This window comes from Cherax quadricarinatus, chromosome 9 (assembly GCF_038502225.1).
Source record: "Cherax quadricarinatus isolate ZL_2023a chromosome 9, ASM3850222v1, whole genome shotgun sequence".
Classification (NCBI taxonomy): domain Eukaryota; kingdom Metazoa; phylum Arthropoda; class Malacostraca; order Decapoda; family Parastacidae; genus Cherax; species Cherax quadricarinatus.
The window spans coordinates 29291816-29313108 of NC_091300.1; the positions used below are offsets into that span (position 1 = coordinate 29291816).

At 38.0% G+C, this 21293-nt stretch overlaps 1 protein-coding gene and 1 non-coding gene across 3 annotated transcripts in view; both read right to left on the reverse strand.

The window, feature by feature from the left end:
* The window catches only part of betaCOP (coatomer subunit beta), a 75882-nt gene that overhangs the window by 50282 nt on the left and 4307 nt on the right, over positions 1-21293 (reverse strand). For both annotated transcript variants that reach the window (XM_070083373.1, XM_070083372.1), the window contains exons 2-8: positions 20667-20786; positions 20188-20417; positions 19430-19599; positions 17879-18086; positions 7041-7178; positions 6551-6743; positions 5995-6097 (exon numbers count right to left, since the gene is read on the reverse strand). In XM_070083373.1, the coding sequence (XP_069939474.1) occupies positions 5995-6097; positions 6551-6743; positions 7041-7178; positions 17879-18086; positions 19430-19599; positions 20188-20417; positions 20667-20757 (1133 nt within the window). In that variant the 5' untranslated portion in view covers positions 20758-20786. The remainder of the gene's footprint in view (positions 1-5994; positions 6098-6550; positions 6744-7040; positions 7179-17878; positions 18087-19429; positions 19600-20187; positions 20418-20666; positions 20787-21293) is intronic.
* Positions 9243-9361, reverse strand: LOC128686244 (5S ribosomal RNA). Its single transcript, XR_008406620.2, has one exon. It is a non-coding gene; the product is annotated as a 5S ribosomal RNA (ribosomal RNA).

The window sequence follows — 21293 nt, forward strand, 5'->3', positions numbered from 1 at the left end:
ATCATTTCCCATTGTATTGCTTATGTACTACATGTACATTTCATGTAAAAAAATTTTTTGTTTTAATACTTCTGGGTGTCAGGAATGGATTAATTGTATTTACATTATTTCTTATGGGGAAAATTGATTCGCAAATCGTAAATTTCGTTTATAGTAGCTCCTCCAGGAACGGATTAATTATGAAAAACAAGGGACCACTGTATATATATGCTTGTACATGTATGTGTAGTGTGACCTTAATGTCAGTATAAGTAGCAAGACATACCTGAAACCTTGCATATTCATGAGACAGAAAAATGGACACCAGCAATCCTACCATAATGTAAAACAATTACATGCTTTCGTTTTCATAGGTAAGTATAAATTTTATTTAGAGCTTGTTATAGTATGAGCCAATAAATCTTCAATCAACAAACTGGCCGTATCCCACTGAAGCAGAGTGGTCCAAAGAAAAAAACGAAAGCCTCTTTTTTTTAACTTTAGTAATGTGTACAGGAGAAGGGGTTACTAGCCCTCTTGCTCCCGGCATTTTAGTTGCCTCTTACGACACACATGGCTTACGAAGGAAGAATTCTGTTCCACTTCCCCATGGAGAAAAGAGGAAATAAACAAGAACAAGAAATACTAAGAAAATAGAAGCAAACCCAGAGAGGTGTGTGTATATATATGCTTGTACATGTATGTGTAATGTGACCTAAGTGTAAGTAGAAGTAGCAAGATGTATCTGAAATCTTGCAATTTTTTTTTTCAACAAACCGGCCGTATCCCACTGAGGCAGGGTGGCCCGAAAAGAAAAACAAAAGTTTCTCTTTTTAAATTTAGTAATTTATACAGGAGAAGGAGTTCCTAGCCCCTTGCTCCCGGCATTTTAGTCACCTCTTATGGCACGCATGGCTTATGGAGGAAGAATTCTCTTCCACTTCCCCATGGAGATAAGAGGAAATAAACAAGAACAAGAACTAAAAAGAAATTAGAAGACAACCCAGAGGGGTGTGTGTGTGTGTGTATATATATGCTTGTACATGTATGTGTAGTGTGACCTAAGTGCAAGTAGAAGTAGCAAGATGTACCTAAAATCTTGCATGTTTATAAGACAAAAAAGACACCAGCAATCCTACCATCATGTAAAACAATTACAGGCTTCCATTTTACACTCAGCCAATAAATTTATGTCATGTCGGAGAGTAATGTGTGGCGTGAATATAATGCAGAGAATTCTTAGTTTAGAAATTAGGAGGTGCGGGATTACCAAAACTATTATCCAGAGGGCTGAGGAGGGGTTGTTGAGGTGGTTCGGACATTTAGAAAGGATGGAACAAAATAGAATGACTTTGAGAGTGTAGGGAAGGCAGGGTATTAGTCAGCCTAGGAAAGGTTGGAGAGAGAGGGTAAAGGAGGTTTAGTGTGCGAGGGGCTTGGACTTCCAGCAAGCGTGTGTGAGCATATTAGATAGGAGCGAATAGAGACAAATAGATTTTAGGACTTGACGTGCTGTTGGAGTGTGAGCAAGGTAACATTTATGATGGGATTCAGGGAAACCGCCAGCCCCAGATTTGAATCCTGGAGATGGGAAGTACCGTGTCTACACTTTGAAGGAGGGGTGTTAATGTTGCAGTTTTATAACTGTAGTGTAAGCACGCCTCCGGCAAGACAGTGATGAAGTGAATTATGATGAAAGTTTTTCTTTTTCAGGTCACCGTGCCTTGGTGGCAGACGGCCGAAGTGTTAATAAAAAAAATAAATGAACAAACATTTATTATTCTTCTGTAAGCCACATGTGTCTTAAGAGGTGACTAAAATGCCAGGAGCAAGAGGCTAGTAACTCTTTCTCCTGTATAAATTACTAAATTTAAAAAGGAAAAACTTTCATTTTTCTTTTCTAGGTGACCCTGCCTTAGTGGGATACAGTTGGTTTATTGAAAAAATGCTGATTATCAACAGGTTATAAAAAAGTGAATAAGTTGTGCGATTGTAAAGAACAGTTAGTAAAAATGTGCATAAAGTACAAAATAAAGGCACAATGAAAAGTAATGTACAAGTATAAAGTAACAGAAAGCATGGTTGTGAGAAGAAAGAGATAGTGAAATTTACACACAAGAATAATGAAGGTGATAAAATCTTTTTTAAGTATATGCTGGTGTCTTTTGTCTGTCTCATAAATATGCAAGATTACAGGCATGTCTTGCTACTTCTACTTACACTTAGGTCACACTACACATACATGTACACGTTTATTTATACACACTCATCTGAGTTTTCTTTGATTTTATCTTAATAGTTCTTGGTCTTATTACTTTTCCTTTTATATCCATGGGGAAGTGGAATAAGAATCTTTCCTCCGTAAGCCATGCGTGTTGTAAAAGTCAACTAAAATGCCGGGAACAATGGGCTAGTAACCCCTTTTCCTGTAAGATTACTAAAAAGAATAAGAAGAAAATTGTCAAAGTGGGAAGTCTGAATGTGCGTGGATGTTGTGCAAATGATAAGAAAGAGATGATTGTGGATGTTATGAATGAGAAGAAACTGGATGTCCTGGCTTTAAGTGAAACAAAGCTGAAGGGGGTGGGAGAGTTTCAATGGAGAGGAATAAATGGGATTAGGTCAGGGGTTTCAAATAGAGTTAGAGCTAAAGAAGGAGTAGCAATAATGCTGAGGGATAAGTTATGGCAGGAAAAGAGGGACTACAAATGTATAAATTCAAGGATTATGTGGAGTAAAATAAAGATTGGATGTGAAAAGTGGGTTATAGTAAGTGTGTATGCACCTGGAGAAGAGAGAAGTGTAGAGGAGAGAGAGAGATTCTGGGAAATGTTGAGTGAATGCGTGGGGAGTTTTGAATCAAGTGTGAAAGTAATGGTGGTTGGGGATTTCAATGGTAAAGTGGGTAAAAATGTTATGGAGGGAGTAGTAGGTAAATTTGGGGTGCCAGGGGTAAATGTAAATGGGGAGCCTTTAATTGAGCTATGTGTAGAAAGAAATTTGGTAATAAGTAATACATATTTTATGAAAAAGAGGATAAATAAATATACAAGGTATGATGTAGCACGTAATGAAAGTAGTTTGTTAGATTATGTATTGGTGGATAAAAGGTTGATGGGTAGGCTCCAGGATGTACATGTTTATAGAGGGGCAACTGATATATCGGATCATTATTTAGTTGTAGCTACAGTTAGAGTAAGAGGTAGATGGGAAAAGAGGAAGGTGGCAACAACAAGTAAGAGGGAGGTGAAAGTGTATAAACTAAGGGAGGAGGAAGTTCGGGCGAGATATAAGCGACTATTGGCAGAAAGGTGAGCTAGTGCAAAGATGAGTAGTGGGGGGGTTGAAGAGGGTTGGAATAGTTTTAAAAATGCAGTATTAGAATGTGGGGCAGAAGTTTGTGGTTATAGGAGGGTGGGGGCAGGAGGGAAGAGGAGTGATTGGTGGAATGATGAAGTAAAGGGTGTGATAAAAGAGGAAAAGGTAGCTTATGAGAGGTTTTTACAAAGCAGAAGTGTTATAAGAAGAGCAGAGTATATGGAGAGTAAAAGAAAGGTGAAGAGAGTGGTGAGAGAGTGCAAAAGGAGAGCAGATGATAGAGTGGGAGAGGCACTGTCAAGAAATTTTAATGAAAATAAGAAAAAATTTTGGAGTGAGTTAAACAAGTTAAGAAAGCCTAGGGAAAGTATGGATTTATCAGTTAAAAACAGAGTAGGGGAGTTAGTAGATGGGGAGAAGGAGGTATTAGGTAGATGGCGAGAATATTTTGAGGAACTTTTAAATGTTGAGGAAGAAAGGGAGGCGGTAATTTCATGCACTAGCCAGGGAGGTATACCATCTTTTAGGAGTGAAGAAGAGCAGAATGTAAGTGTGGTGGAGGTACGTGAGGCATTACGTAGAATGAAAGGGGGTAAAGCAGCTGGAACTGATGGGATCATGACAGAAATGTTAAAAGCAGGGGGGGATATAGTGTTGGAGTGGTTGGTACTTTTGTTTAATAAATGTATGAAACAGGGGAAGGTACCTAGGGATTGGCGGAGAGCATTTATATAAAGGGAAAGGGGACAAAAGAGATTGTAAAAATTATAGAGGAATAAGCTTACTGAGTATACCAGGAAAAGTATATGGAAGGGTTATAATTGAAAGAATTAGAGGCAAGACAGAATGTAGGATTGCGGATGAGCAGGGAGGCTTCAGAGTGGGTAGGGGATGTGTAGATCACGTGTTTACATTTAAGCATATATGTGAACAGTATTTAGATAAAGGTAGGGAAGTTTTTATTGCATTTATGGATTTAGAAAAGGCATATGATAGAGTAGATAGAGGAGCAATGTGGCAGATGTTGCAAGTATATGGAATAGGTGGTAAGTTACTAAATGCTGTAAACAGCTTTTATGAGGATAGTGAGGCTCAGGTTAGGGTGTGTAGAAGAGAGGGAGATTACTTCCCGGTAAAAGTAGGTCTTAGACAGGGATGTGTAATGTCACCATGGTTGTTTAATATATTTATAGATGGGGTTGTAAAAGAAGTAAATGCTAGGGTGTTTGGGAGAGGGGTGGGATTAAATTATGGGGAATCAAATTCAAAATGGGAATTGACACAGTTACTTTTTGCTGATGATACTGTGCTTATGGGAGATTCTAAAAAAAAATTGCAAAGGTTAGTGGATGAGTTTGAGAATGTGTGTAGAGGTAGAAAGTTGAAAGTGAACATAGAAAAGAGTAAGGTGATGAGGGTATCAAATGATTTAGATAAAGAAAAATTGGATATCAAATTGAGGAGGAGGAGTATGGAAGAAGTGAATGTTTTCAGATACTTGGGAGTTGACGTGTCGGCGGATGGATTTATGAAGGATGAGGTTAATCATAGAATTGATGAGGGAAAAAAGGTGAGTGGTGCATTGAGGTATATGTGGAGTCAAAAAATGTTATCTATGGAGGCAAAGAAGGGAATGTATGAAAGTATAGTAGTACCAACACTCTTATATGGATGTGAAGCTTGGGTGGTAAATGCAGCAGCGAGGAGACGGTTGGAGGCAGTGGAGATGTCCTGTTTAAGGGCAATGTGTGGTGTAAATATTATGCAGAAAATTCGGAGTGTGGAAATTAGGAGAAGGTGTGGAGTTAATAAAAGTATTAGTCAGAGGGCAGAAGAGGGGTTGTTGAGGTGGTTTGGTCATTTAGAGAGAATGGATCGAAAGGGTTGGAAAGAGGGGGTAAAGGAGGTTTTGTGGGCGAGGGGCTTGGACTTCCAGCAAGCGTGCATGAGTGTGTTAGATAGGAGTGAATGGAGACGAATGATACTTGGGACCTGACGATCTGTTGGAGTGTGAGCAGGGTAATATTTAGTGAAGGGATTCAGGGAAACCGGTTATTTTCATATAGTCGGACTTGAGTCCTGGAAATGGGAAGTGCAATGCCTGCACTTTAAAAGAGGGGTTTTGGATATTGGCAGTTTGGAGGGATATGTTGTGTATCTTTATACGTATATGCTTCTAAACTGTTGTATCCTGAGCACCTCTGCAAAAGCAGTGATAATGTGTGAGTGTGGTGAAAGTGTTGAATGATGATGAAAGTATTTTCTTTTTTGGGGATTTTCTTTCTTTTTTGGGTCACCCTGCCTCGGTGGGAGACGGCCGACTTGTTGAGAGAAAAAACAAAAACAAAAAAAAAATCTGTGAACGTACTTCTATAAATCAATATGTAGAGCTATGCAATGTTAATGGTGCCCAGGATACATTCTACTCAAGTTAATTCCACAATAAAGGGAAAGTTTAAAATAGAAAGACAAATTATTACAATCCTACAGTGTTTGCTTTGCTGGGCTCAAAATTCTACCATACAATTTCTTAAGTTCCAATTCTACTTTACGAGATCTTTCTCCTAGCAATTCCACTCAAACTCGTTCATGAATAAAATGGTAGTGTGAATGCTTTCAGCTACAATTTAGGTTGATTTAACTACCACTGGATGTAATACTGTATTACTTAAAGTAATAGAAAAAAATTCCACTCACTTGCCAGTGTCTTCATGCTCAACAATGTTGTGGGTTTTGCCAACTTCCTTCTTTAGCACCTCAACCATCTCATTCACTGATCGCAATGTCACTAACTCTAAAGCTGCCAGACATAAGGAAAACATTTAATTTTAAAAGTCATAAAATATTATAATGAGAGAATAGCTAGGTAGGACTTCACAATACTACTAGCAAGAGGCCATGGATGCATGCACAGTTGAAGACCTAAATTCGGATACAAGCCAAAACTATAAATTGCTAGACCCTGATTAGGGCTTGCTACAGCTTTTAACAAGAATGTAATGAAACTTAATTTTGATTGTACAATAGCTGTACCCCAGGAAAGAGCTGACAATATATTCAAATTCAAATTGAAGTGTTTTTCATGTTCCTGTACAGTCACCATGTTTTGGTGGAGACTGATGTGGAAAAAAATATTGTTTTCATGATAACCATAGTAAATATATATCAGGAATTGTTTCAAACGATACATATTTTAAAAAGTATTGCCTGTAGAGGCCTTACCAGAGACTAAAAAGGAATTCTGTTATCATACCCAAATTTAGAGTTTTCTTGCGAACTTCCAAATCGGGTGTGGAAAGGATTCTCAAAACATCCATGGCAAGTTCCTGTAAAATTTTCTCTTGCTGTGGAGAGTCCTTCAGTGCTACCAACCGGTCCAGGACAATTAATTTAACATTGTTATCACTCTCCTTAACAATTAACTCAATGTAACAGTTAGCTGCAGCCTGAAACCAAAATTTGTCTCTGAGAAAAGTATTCCTTCAAAAGCAACCCAGACTGCCTCCAAAAATTTTCATTTCAGCAAATAATTTCATTAATAGCAAAGACATCAAAGCAAAAAGAGTAAATTATTTACCTGAGACTAATTAAAAAATAATGTTTACTAGTAATCTTATATTGTATGCCATTAAGAATATTGCTTAAGCATTTAATAACAGTACCATCCACATAACTTATAATGTAAATTATGGTTTATCAAAATTCACACCACAGACAACCATGCTGACAAAGCACCAACTCACCTTAATAGCAGTAGGTGCCGAGGAGAGAGTAACCAGCGTTCCTGCTGCCTCATAACGGACTGCAGGACTGTTGGAGTTAAGAAGGTTGTAGATGCACCTAATGAAACGTGCTCTTTCTCCAGGATTGGCATGGCATACCTGTCCGTAAATGCTCATCATTACTTTCATATTTACTTTATTATTCTTTTGAGTTCTATTTTAGCCATAACCCTTTAACTGTGGCATAACCTGAAGCAAAATTTCCGATGTGTGGGGGCAAGGTTCTGAAGAAACAAAATTTCTTACATACTGAAAGAGTATTTTTATGATTTGAATAAGACTACTGTTTTGGAGTGGCTGGTGCAATTATTTAATAAATGTATGGAAGAGGGTAAGGTACCTAGGGATTGGCAGAGAGCATGCATAGTTCCTTTGTATAAAGGCAAAGGGGATAAGTCTGTTGAGTATACCTGGCAAAGTGTATGGTAGAGTTATTATTGAAAGAATTAAGAGTAAGACGGAGAATAGGATAGCAGATGAACAAGGAGGCTTTAGGAAAGGTAGGGGGTGTGTGGACCAGGTGTTTACAGTGAAACATATAAGTGAACAGTATTTAGATAAGGCTAAAGAGGTCTTTGTGGCATTTATGGATTTGGAAAAGGCGTATGACAGGGTGGATAGGGGGGCAATGTGGCAGATGTTGCAGGTGTATGGTGTAGGAGGTAGGTTACAGAAAGCAGTGAAGAGTTTTTACGAGGATAGTGAGGCTCAAGTTAGAGTATGTAGGAAAGAGGGAAATTATTTCCCAGTAAAAGTAGGTCTTAGACAAGGATGTGTGATGTCACCGTGGTTGTTTAATATATTTATAGATGGAGTTGTAAGAGAAGTAAATGCGAGGGTCTTGGCAAGTGGCGTGGAGTTAAAAGATAAAGAATCACACATAAAGTGGGAGTTGTCACAGTTGCTCTTTGCTGATGACACTGTGCTCTTGGGAGATTCTGAAGAGAAGTTGCAGAGATTGGTGGATGAATTTGGTAGGGTGTGCAAAAGAAGAAAATTGAAAGTGAATACAGAAAAGAGTAAGGTTATGAGGATAACAAAAAGATTAGGTGATGAAAGATTGGATATCAGATTGGAGGGAGAGTATGGAGGAGGTGAATGTATTCAGATATTTGGGAGTTGACATGTCAGTGGATGGGTCTATGAAAGATGAGGTGAATCAAAGAATTGATGAGGGGAAAAGGGTGAGTGGTGCACTTAGGAGTCTGTGGAGACAAAGAACTTTGTCCTTGGAGGCAAAGAGGGGAATGTATGAGAGTATAGTTTTACCAACGCTCTTATATGGGTGTGAAGCATGGGTGATGAATGTTGCAGCGAGGAGAAGGCTGGAGGCAGTGGAGATGTCATGTCTGAGAGCAATGTGTGGTGTGAATATAATGCAGGGAATTCGTAGTTTGGAAGTTAGGAGGAGGTGCGGGATTACCAAAACTGTTGTCCAGAGGGCTGAGGAAGGGTTGTTGAGGTGGTTCGGACATGTGGAGAGAATGGAGAGAAACAGAATAACTTCAAGAGTGTATCAGTCTGTAGTGGAAGGAAGGCGGGGTAGGGGTCGGCCTAGGAAAGGTTGGAGGGAGGGGGTAAAGGAGGTTTTGTGTGCGAGGGGCTTGGACTTCCAGCAGGCATGCGTGAGCGTGTTTGATAGGAGTGAATGGAGACAAATGGTTTTTAATACTTGACGTGCTGTTGGAGTGTGAGCAAAGTAACATTTATGAAGGGGTTCAGGGAAACCGGCAGGCCGGACTTGAGTCCTGGAGATGGGAAGTACAGTGCCTGCACTCTGAAGGAGGGGTATTAATGTTGCAGTTTAAAAACTGTAGTGTAAAGCACCCTTCTGGCAAGACAGTGATGGAATGAATGATGGTGAAAGTTTTTCTTTTTCGGGCCACCCTGCCTTGGTGGGAATCGGCCAGTGTGATAATAAAAAAATAAAAAAATACTGTAAAATGACTATGGTGTATTGAAGTTGGCAAAAAAAATTATCACTCATCATCAGCAACAGTAGTGTAAATGTGCCAGTAACTGTTATGTTTTATAATCTAGAATCTGATGCCAAATTATGATTTTCTTTTCAGTTTAATATAGGTACTCCTCACTTAATGACTTACCTGTTTAACGACTGCTCGAACTTACGACAAGCCGTTTGACCAGTGTTTTTTTTTTTTATGCCAACAGCATTTGGTGTTCCCAGGCGGTCACCCATCCAAGTACTAACCAAACCCAACATTGCTTAACTTCGCTGATCGGACGAGAAGCGGTGTGTTCAACGTGGTATGGCCGTTGACCAGTGTACTCTATGTATTTTACTTTTTCATTGGTTTTTAATACCTATTTTTAATATACTAAAAATGTTATAAATGTTGCAAAGGTGACATTGAAACAATATCTAAAGATAGCCGACACAAACCCACTACCAGTACAGCATGCTTGAAGTATCACTAAGGAGGGGCTCCTTCCTGAACAACCAATTCACTTACCAACTTACTGTTAGGAACTGAACTCGGTCGTTAAGTGAGGAGTGCCTGTACTATGTACACTAGTTTCCTATGATATTAAATGTATTTCAAGGGATTTTGGTACTTTAAACATTAGAAATGCATAGCTCAAAATTATTCTACTTAGAATATACAGTGGACCCTCACTTTTCGTCGATCTCCGTTATAGCCGATTTCTGTTTTCGCCGAGTTTTTTCATCAAAATATTGATTCCATTTTCGTCAATGGTACGGAACCTATCCAGTGCCGAGTGCGCACACAAAGCCCCCTCCCACATGCATTCTGAGACAGTGTCACATTGTTTCTCAGTGAGTGAACATATCCTGCGTGGTCATACGAAACATTTCGTAATAATCCATTGTTTTTGGCACTTGTTTATTGTGTGTGACTGCTAAATAAGCCACCATGGGCTCAAAGAAAGCTCCCAGTACCAGTCCTTTGGTAAAGAAAGTGAGGAAAGAAATTATAGCAAAGTACCAAAGTGGAGGAGGAAGAGAGAGGGGACAATGTGCCTTTAGTAATTCTACGATATGCACGATACTAAAGCAGCACGAGTCAATAAAGGCTATAGTGCCAGCCAGCGATAAAGTGTAGCAAATAAGTTAATCGATTAATCAACAGAAAAAGGACAGTACAAAGCTGACTCCTGCAATGTTGTTGGAAGTATATAGGGCTACTGACAACACAGCCACCTCTGCTGCTACCTTCACCACCAATACATAAGGCTTATGCTCTCAGTGGCCCTTATACAACCAATAACACCACAACTCGTGATATACGTACTGTAATGCCATATTTTATTCTTTCTAGAGTATATGTCATTTTTCTATGCTTTTTTTTTTTATTTATTTTTAACACATTGGCCGATTCTTACCACGGCAGGATGGGATAAAAAAAAAAACTTTAATCATTCACTCCATCACTGTCTTGCCAGAAGGGTGCTTTACACTACAGTTATAAAACTGCAACATTAACACCCCTCCTTCAGAGTGCAGACACTGTACTTCCCATCTCCAGGACTCAAGTCCAGCCTGCTGGTTTCCCTGAACCCCTTCATAAGTGTTACTTTGCTCACACTCCAACAGTACGTCAAGTATTAAAAACCATTTGTCTATCAAATATGCTCACACATGCTGCTGGAAGTCCAAGCCCCTCGCACACAAAACCTTCTTTACCCCCTCCCTCCAACCCTTCCTAGGCCGACCCCTACCCCGCCTTCCCTCCACTACAGATTTATACTCTCTCGAAGTCATTCTGTTTTGTTCCATTCTCTCTACGTGTCTGAACCACCTCAACAATCCCTCCTCAGCCCTCTGGATAATAGTTTTGGTAATCCCACACCTTCTCCTAATTTCCAAACTAAGAATTCTCTGCATTATACTCACACCACACATTGCCCTCAAACAAGACATCTCCACTGGCTGGAGGCAGTTGCAACATTCATCACCCATGCTTCACACCCATACAAGAGTGTTGGTACAACTATACTCTCATACATTCCCCTCTTTGCCTCCAAGGACAAAGTTCCCTGTCTCCACAGACTCCTAGTTGCAGCACTCACCCTTTTCTCCTTATCAATTCTATGATTCACCTCATCCTTTACAGACCCATCTGCTGACACGTCCAATCCTAAATATCTGAATACATTCACCTCCTCCATACTCTCTCCCTCCAATCTGATATCCAATCTTTCATCACCTAATCTTTTTATCCTCATCACCTTACTCTTTCCTATATTCACTTTTAATTTTCTTCTTTTATATACCCTACCAAATTCATCCACCAACCTCTGCAACTTCTCTTCAGAATCTCTCAAGAGCACAGTGTCATCAGTAAAGAGCAACTGTGACAACTCCCACTTTGTGTTTGATTCTTTATCTTTTAACTCCACACCTCTTGCCAAGACCCCTGCACTGACTTGTCTTACAACCCCATTTATAAATATACTGAACAACCATGGTGACATCACACATCCTTGTCTAAGGCCTACTTTTACTGGGAAATAATCTCCCTCTCTCCTATGTACTCTAACCTGAACCTCACTATCCTCATAAAAACTCTTCACTGCTTTCAGTAACCTACCGCCTATACCATACACCTGCAACATCTACCACATTGCCCCCGCTATCCACCCTGTCATATGCCTTTTCCAAATCCATAAATGCCACAAAAGCTTCTTTACCCTTATCTAAATACCGTTCATCTATATGTTTCACTGTAAACACTTGGTCTACACACCCCCTACCTTTCCTAAAGCCTCCTTATTCATTTGCTATCCTACTCTCCATCTTACTCTTAATTCTTTCAATAATAACTCTACCATACACTTTACCAGGTATACTTAACAGACTTTTTTTTTTTTTTTTTAACAAGTCGGCGGCAGTCTCCCACCGAGGCAGGGTGACCCAAAAAGAAAGAAAATCCCCAAAAAGAAAATACTTTCATCATCATTCAACACTTTCACCTCACTCACACATAATCACTGTTTTTGCAGAGGTGCTCAGAACACAACAGTTTAGAAGCATATACGTATAAAGATACGCAACATATCCCTCCAAACTGCCAATATCCTGAACCCCTCCTTTAGAGTGCAGGCATTGTACTTCCCATTTCCAGGACTTAAGTCTGGCTATATAAAAATAACCTGTTTCCCTGAATCCTTTCACTAAATATTACCCTGCTCACGCTCCAACAGATTGTCAGGTCCCAAATACCATTCGTCTCCATTCACTCCTATCGAACACGCTCACGCACACTTCCTGGAAGTCCAAGCCCCTCGCCCACAAAACCTCCCTTACCCCTTCCTTCCAGCCTTTTCGAGGACGACCCCTACCCCGTCTACCTTCCCCTACAGATTTAAACGCTCTTATTTCCCTCCTATCAATTATTCTCCTATTATTTTTGCACTCTCTTTTATCCCCTTTGCCTTTATACACAGGAACTATATACATGCTCTCTGCCAATCCCTAGGTACCTTACCCTCTTCCATATATTTATTAAATAATAGTACCAACCACTCCAAAACTATGCTATTAGATGAATTGTGATAGATAAATAAGCCAGAGTTGATATCAGTGTCATACTGAAGCATATTGTCCTGTCTTCAAACAATAAACTCACCTCCCTCTCCCCTCCTCCCTGTCTGCCACACACCAGCAAGAGTCTTCAATAAAGGTAAATGTGATGTTAAATGTTCATTTATACATTTTATTAGTGCTTTATATTTGTCATTCTTTTCTGCATGTAAATCTATATTTAAGCTGAAAAATAAAATTTTTGTTAATACTTCTGGGTGTCTGAAACGGATTAATTTGATTTACATTATTTCTTGGGGAAAATGGTTTCAGCTTTCGTCGATTACTATTTTCGCCGGTCTCTCTGGAATGCATTAAACCCGAAAACCGAGGGTCCACTGTATGTATAAATTGTTGCAAATAAATGTTTTTTCTAATTTTTTAATACAATGTCCAATGAATCCTTATGGTATTATTATTGTTTCAAGGTATAACACTCCTCAAAGCATGAAAATACTGTTTAGCTATATTGAATTATCCTAGGTTAATGATAATAGTTGTATAATATAGGATTTTTTTTCATTCAGTGAACTGACTGTATCCCACCGAAGCAAGGTGACCCAAAGAGAAAAATGAAAATTTCTCTTTATCCTGGGTTATATAAATAATGTAACTGCTGTGTCCATAACACCTGTGTGCCTTCAAAGCTATAAAACATGCATTTACAAGGAAATTTTATATTAAAATTGTTTCAAGGTGTAATACCCATTGAAACATGGAAATAAGTCACATTTTTTGACACTACTGAATTGTCCTAGGACAAATCAATAAACTGTAGTATGATTTTTTATTGAATTCCACTATTATTATGAAATCATAATAAATTTAGAATCTGTAAAACAACCTTCTGCCAGCTCTACATCTTGCTTGCTGGTAGGGAAGTTGGTGGTGGCACGAGGTCCTAGTTTCATTGTTTATATGCTAGTTCGGCAGTGTTACCCATGATGCATTACGTGAACCTGTTGGGTCTTCAGTTTTTTTTCCTAAGGCATGAGAAGGTTGCAGGAGGCCCAAACAGGTGTGCTGAGGTCAAAAATATTGGTAGGTGGTGTATTTGAAGGCATAAAAGAATTGTGCGCACTTGTGCATCAGCCGTATAGTCATCACCTGTGTACTAGTATGTTGGACACATTTAAAGGGTTCTACTTAATTTATTGTCTTTCACTATAAGTCCAATTTCTACTAAATTTTGTGTTACTATATCATGGAACTTTATATACAGATTCAAATTTATTCTACTTTTATACTAATAGTGTTAGTCCTAGCTTTGAAGCCATATAAATCTAAATAAAAGGACCAAAAATACAGAAGAGCTTATAAGAAAAATTCAATAACTGTAATATACTTTTTTTTAGCATGTTGGCAATTTCCCACTGAGGCAGGGTGACCCAAAAAGAAAGAAAAAACTTTGATCATTCAACACTTTCACCATCACTCATACATAATCACTGTCTCTGCAAAGGCGCTCAGATACGACAGTTTAGATGTCCCTCCAAAATGCCAATATCCTAAACCCCTCCTTTAAAGTGCAGGCATTGTGCTTCCCATTTCCAGGACTCAAGTCCAGCTAACTGGTTTCCAGAATCCCTTCACAAAATATTACCCTGCTCCTCAGGTCCCAATATTCTTAAATGAATTAATAAAAACTGGAAAAATTTTGTATACTCTCTCTCACTAAAATTAATCTCCAATTAATTAAAATTTCAAAGACAACCAGTCAGTCTTTTCTGACTTGTCATTTACAACTTTAGCATTATTGAATAACTTTATAATTTACTTTTTTAACTACAGGTATTGTTTTACCTTGTAAGTATTCAGTGCTAGATTCATAAACTTAAAAGAATGGCACTTCTATGTAATCTTTTTAGTATTAAATGCAAATTTAAAAAAAATGCTGTGACTGTGAGGAGAGGCTGTTATAAAGCCTCTCCTCACTTAGCAACGTACTCGTTTACCAACGACTCAGACTTACAACAGGCTCTCTGACCAGTATGCATACCTAAATAATGTATATTAGAGCTAATTTCCTCTATTCTGCTCATTATAATATAGAGTACACTGCTGTATAAACATTTAAAAATATACCAGAAATGTTATAAATGGTGCAAAACTGACGTTAAAACAATATCAAAAATGGGTGACACAAACCCACTACCATTATATAATGCTCCTCACTTAGCGACAAATTCATTTACCAACGTTGTCTTAGGAACGGAACTTAGTCGTTAAGTGAGGAGAGGTTATCAATGTTTTTTTTGTTTTTTTTTTAACAAGTCAGCCATCTCCCACCGAGGCAGGGCGACCCAAAAAGAAAGAAAATCCCAAAAAAGAAAATACTTTCATCATCACTCAACACTTTCACTTCACTCACACATAATCACTGTTTTTGCAGAGGTACTCAGAATACAACAGTTTAGAAGTAAATATGTATAAAGATACACAACATACCCCTCCAAACTGCCAATATCCCAAACCCCTCCTTTAACCCTTTGACTGTTGCAAGCCCCTTTCTGAAACTGTCATTCTATGTCGCTAAATTTTTGGAAAAAAAAAAAAACAATTATTTTTTCTTATGAAATGATAGAGAATCTTTTCCCGGTGGTAATGACACCAAAAGTACGAAATTTGGTCGAAAACTCATGGAATTACACTCCCGCGAAGTAAGCGGTCTTGGCGACATACGCATCAGCTATTTCGCTGAATTTAAGCCCTGTTTTTGGCCAATTTCGTTATTCAAGTTGACCAAACTCATAGCTATTTCTTTAGAACTCCATTTTTTCTATCAGTTGAGTACAAGAAACCGCCCATTTACCGATTTGAACTACCCAATAAAGTGGTCAGAAATTGGTAATTTGGTCAATTTCATGCAAATTAAAAAAGATGCCAATTTCAAAATAGGGTCCAGAATAAACAATGTAGACATTCTTGGCACTAAAATAACATATCCTCTGTTCATTAGTCACGTCTCTAGGCCCCTATTATATCACTACTGCTTTCTATTTTGATTTTGTATTATTACAAAAAATACAAAATTTACTGTTATGCAGACTACTGCATTATTGTAAAAATGGTATAAATAATATCAGTGCACTACTGAAAGAATATTAGACTCCCCAGTTAATGCGTATTGGACGTGTGGTGTGATTGGCTTACTCCTGAACATTGGTAAAAATCGAACATTTCCACTACTTTGAGCCCAATTTCAAGGTAGTTTTCATCGTGAAACTAATCAACATCATCTCTATTTCTGTAATATGTTTTCCATTTTATCATGCGAGACCATGAAAATGAGAATACAACGATAAATACCATACAAAAATACACCTCAAACTCGGCGTTTTAATCCAAAAAAACAGTCAGTTTTTTTTCTCATTATGCACTGCGTGCTGCAGGATTTTTTTCATGTCATGCACACTGACCACACAGACCCATTATCTCACATGTGGGCCTACCTGCTTTCTCCTGTTTGATTTGAAGCCGCTAGAATTTGTGTGTATTAATACGTCCAAAACACTGGCTCGTAAAACGTATATATATGACCAAAATAGTGAAAGGGTTCAAGTGCAGGCACTGTACTTCCCACTTTCAGGAATCAAGTCCGGCTATATAAAATAGCTGGTTTCCCTGAATCCCTTCACTAAATATTACCCTGCTCACACTCCAACAGCTCATCAAATCCCAAATACCATTCGTCTCCATTCACTCCTATCTAACACCCTCAGGCACGCTTGCTGGAAGTCCAAGCCCCTCGGCCACAAAACCTCCTTTACCCCCTCCCTCCAACCTTTTCGAGGACGACCCCTACCCAGTCTTCCTTTCCCTACAGATTTATACACTCTCCATGTCATTCTACTTTGATCCATTCTCTCTAAATAACCAAACCACCTCAACAACCCTCTCTTCAGCCCTCTGACTAATACTTTTATTAACTCCACACCTTTTCCTAATTTCCACACTCTGAATTTTCAGCATAATATTTACACCATACATTACCCTTAGACAGGACATCTCCATTGCCTCCAACCTCCTCTTCGCTGCAGCATTTACAACCCAAGTTTCACACCCATATAAGTGTGTTGGTACTACTATACTTTCATACATTCCCTTCTTTGCCTCCAGAGATAACGTTTTTTTGTCTTCACATATATCTCAATGCACCACTCGCCTTTTTCCTTCATCAATTCTATGATTAACCTCATCCTTCATAAATCCATCCGCTGACACATCAACTCCTAAATATCTGAAAACATTCACTTCTTCCATACTCCTCCTCCCCAATTTGACAGCCAATTTTTCTTTATCTAAATCATTTGATACCCTCATCACCTTACTCTTTTCTATGTTCACTTTCATCTTTCTACCTTTACACACACTCCCAAACTTGTCCACTAACCTTTGCAATTTTTCTTTAGAATCTCCCATAAGCATAGTATCAGCAAAAAGTAACCGTGTCAATTCCCATTTTGTATTTGATTCCCCATAATTTAATCCCACCTGTCTCCCGAACATCCTAGCATTTACTTCTTTTACAACCCCATCTATAAATATATTAAACAACCATGGTGACATTACACATCCCTGTCTAAGACCTACTTTTACCGGGAAGTAGTCTCCCTCTCTTCTACACATCCTACCTGAGCCTCACTATCCTCATAAAAACTCTTTACAGCATTTAGTAATTTACCACCTATTCCATATACGTACTTGCAACATCTGCCACATTGCTCCCCTATCACTCTATCACATGCCTTTTCCAAATCCATAAATGCAATAAAAACTTCCCTACCTTTATCTAAATACTGTTCACATATATGCTTCAATGTAATCGCTTGATCTACACATCCAATACCCACTCTAAAACCTTCTTGCTCATCCGCAATTCTACATTCTGTCTTACCTCTAATTCTTTCAATAACAACCCTACCGTACACTTTTCCTGGTATACTCGGTAAACTTATTCCTCTATAATTTTTACAATCTCTTTTGTCCCCTTTCCCTTTATATAAAGGGACTAAACACGTTCTCCACCAATCCCTAGGTACCTTCCCCTCTTTCATACATTTATTAAACAAAAATATCAAATGCTACTACCAAATGAAGTACTGTAAGTGCCACATACAGCCCAGTGGCATGTAGTTTCTGAGCGGATTAATAATCATTAAAAATCTCAATATTTCTACTTTTTTTTCTTTTCCAACATGTAAAGGAAAAAAACATATTTTTACAAACTTACCTTATAAATAAGCTCAACAATAACCAACTGTAGAATATCACCAAAGGAGTTGACCTGATCAATACAAGTGGACAAGTAGGTAAGAGCACGTTCTTGGTCAGCATGTATAAGCATCATGAACGCATTTCTCTTGCATGACATGTCCTGCTCTCCCTCTAAGAAGTTGGAGATGAGTTCAGGAGCATCAGGAATCAGGAAATCAAAGTTCCTGATAAATAAACAAAAATTTATTTATAAAACAAAATAAGTGCAATTTTTCTTCCAAATAGCCCCTCATTCAATAACAAGTGCCCCAATTACCTCGGTACTCTAACAGCTCCCTACTCGAACAATTCAGTATTCGAATGCTTTGTTCGGTAAAAAAATCACTCGGCAGTCGACCATTTGCTTGGCACTCAACCAAACAAACACGACCTGCCAGAACTTCGCTGTAAACTATTTCATGTTTCTTTGTATTTTTTTTTTTATATATCACAAAGAGTAGTGATAACAGCCAACCATAAAGAATATTGGTTGTGAAAAATTCATTCGGTACTCAAACATCCTTCTGGAACGAATTCAGATTGAGTACCGAGATTCCACTGCATATACACATGCCTTTAGATTCCACCAATACTACAGTTACACAACCTCCATTTAGAAATAATGTTAAAAGAAAAAAAAAAAGAAAAAACGGCTGACCAGTGCAGAAAAGGGAAGGTTGCTGAAGAGTGATTGTGGACAATTTAAAATATAACTGATATGCTGTTTACAGAAAAAATGCAAAGCACAATACAGTACAAGAATGAAACTCAGGATAATCATAAGAGATGAAGTAAACCCATGAGGGAAAGTGATCAAGTGAAATAATGAAAGTGCACAATGAGTAGTTTATTCATACTTATGATGGTGTTGCACGATCAAATAGCAGCAATGGATTTAAAAGATTTAAAAGTAACCGACCTGTACTGTAAACCATCATGAAATTAAAAGAATTTTTAAAATTTATGTACAATTACTTTATTAATACACAACCTGCACATAGGATCGAGTAGCTTACAACGATGTTTCGGTCTGACTTGGACCATAGCCATGCTAGGTGTTCTAGTGGTACACTCTGTAATTATTATTTTACTACTTGTAAACCACACAATAACCAAATTATATTAAGTGAGCTAGGCCTAAAAAAATGCATATACAGTACACCACATTACATTGTGGTGAATATATTTAATGTAGGTCTCCTGAATAAATAAAGAATAGGTATAACTGAAAACCACTGTATAAGTGAAATGCTGTAAAGCAGGACCTCCTGTATTGTGTAATACTGTGCTGTAACTAATTTGCCATGACCTGTTAGATGCTACCCCACTGTTTAGGGCAAGTAAAATAAAAATAAATTATGTGCCCAGAACAAGTCAATGTTACAAAACAAAATGTCTAATATAGTGACAATGTACAGCTAACTCTGACCAGACTTTGGTACCAAAGTGGTTTTTTCTTGCTAGTTTATATGTCTATAGTACCAACATTTTAATCCAACAATATAATGCAGTAACCTATGAAACTTACTTGTAAATAGTGAAAATAGCAAGAACAGCATTCCTTCGAACATAAGAGTGTCTATGTTCAAGACAAGTGCGGATAGTGGGCATCAGGGGCTCAAGCAGCTCTGGTTCTTTCAGTTTGCAAAGAAATCGTAAAGTTGATCCTCTGATGAATTCGTTGGGATGGGAGAGATCCTGAAATATATATTATAATGATTAAACTATGTAGCAATTTTTAAGAAGGGTAAAGTATAAAATCTTTCTTTCTTTCAACACACCGGCCATATCCCACCGAGGCGGGGTGGCCCAAAAAGAAAAACAAAAGTTTCTCTTTTTAAATTTAGTAATTTATACGGGAGAAGGGGTTACTAGCCCCTTGCTCCCGGCATTTTAGTCGCCTCTTACAACACGCATGGCTTACGGAGGAAGAATTCTGTTCCACTTTCCCATGGAGATAAGAGGAAATAAACAAGAACTAGAAAGAAAATAGAAGAAAACCCAGAGGGGTGTGTATATATATGCTTGTATATGTATGTGTAGTGTGACCTAAGTGTAAGTAGAAGTAGCAAGATATACCTGAAATCTTGCATGTTTATGAGACAGACAAAAGACACCAGCAATCCTACCATCATGTAAAACAAAATTATAAAATATGCTTCATTAATTAAAACAAAAATTATGCTAATGTGCCCTTCACACTATAAGCCCCATATGCACACTAATTAAATAAATTCTCGCTACATTACTAGCATTATCTGTTCATTGAAAATGTAAATTAGGTACCTTTCTGTAGGCATCACAAACAAGAATCATTTCCTGCAGTAGCTTGCCATCTGGTGTGGTCTTGGGCACAATCTCCCAAAAAACCAACAACAGCTTCTTAATAGTGTGATCTTCAAGTGGCATTACAAAGCGTATTACAGTCATCAAGATCCCTGGAAGACGTTCTCCATTCAAGATCAGCTGGATGACCTTTTTCAGAGCTGCAGTCTTGACAGGGATATCACCATTTTCTGGAAAAAATACAGTACATGCAATTTTTGATTAGCTAGATATAAAAAACATATCAATATTTTTCATTTAAAATCATTTTTAGGTTACACAAATCATTTGTACATTTGGTCAAACAACCTAAATGAATCCTTCACATTTTCAGTCAATAGCTTATGTAATTCCTTTACAAATGCAATCACTACATGAAATGCCTGATGTTGAAAATAAGATTTCCTGTGGAGGATTCAGTATTAATTAATAATTTTTACCCAAGTCTTGTTTTAACTGCATTTCTGAAGGCTGCTCAGTGTCAGCTGGCCCTTGAATGAGGGTGTAACATGGTTGCTCCTGGGTCCCCATGGCTTGATGTCTATTCACTCACGTCCTACCTGGAAAAAAATTAAGGTTTCTCTGGATAGAATCTAATGGTCATTAACTAAAAAAAAAATGCTGTATCTAATATCCTTTATAGACTGGAAAAGAGAGAAAGCAGCAAAGAAAGAGGAACAGATGATGTAAATTTAATTTACAGTCATAGGGACTGCTATAAACCCATAGGGGTTATATAGTACCTGAGAGACTGGGAAGCAATTAGGTTCAATCCAAGGAAAAGCAGGATATGTCTAATTCCTTGGCTCCAGAGTGCCTCACCAGTGTCAAGGCAATGCCACTGAGGGGGTGTATTTAACAATAAAAAGTACATTTACTGTATGTACATCAGGCCCAACTGTCACAAGCCAACATTCCAATGCCAATAAAAGTTCCACAAGAATAAACAGCTTGTAATATGATAACAGATTTTTTATTGGACTTGGAATAAAATGTAAAGAAAAATAAAGTCCTTGCAATATTGAGCCCTGCTTCCATAAAATATGAGGAACCCAATTAATGGAGGA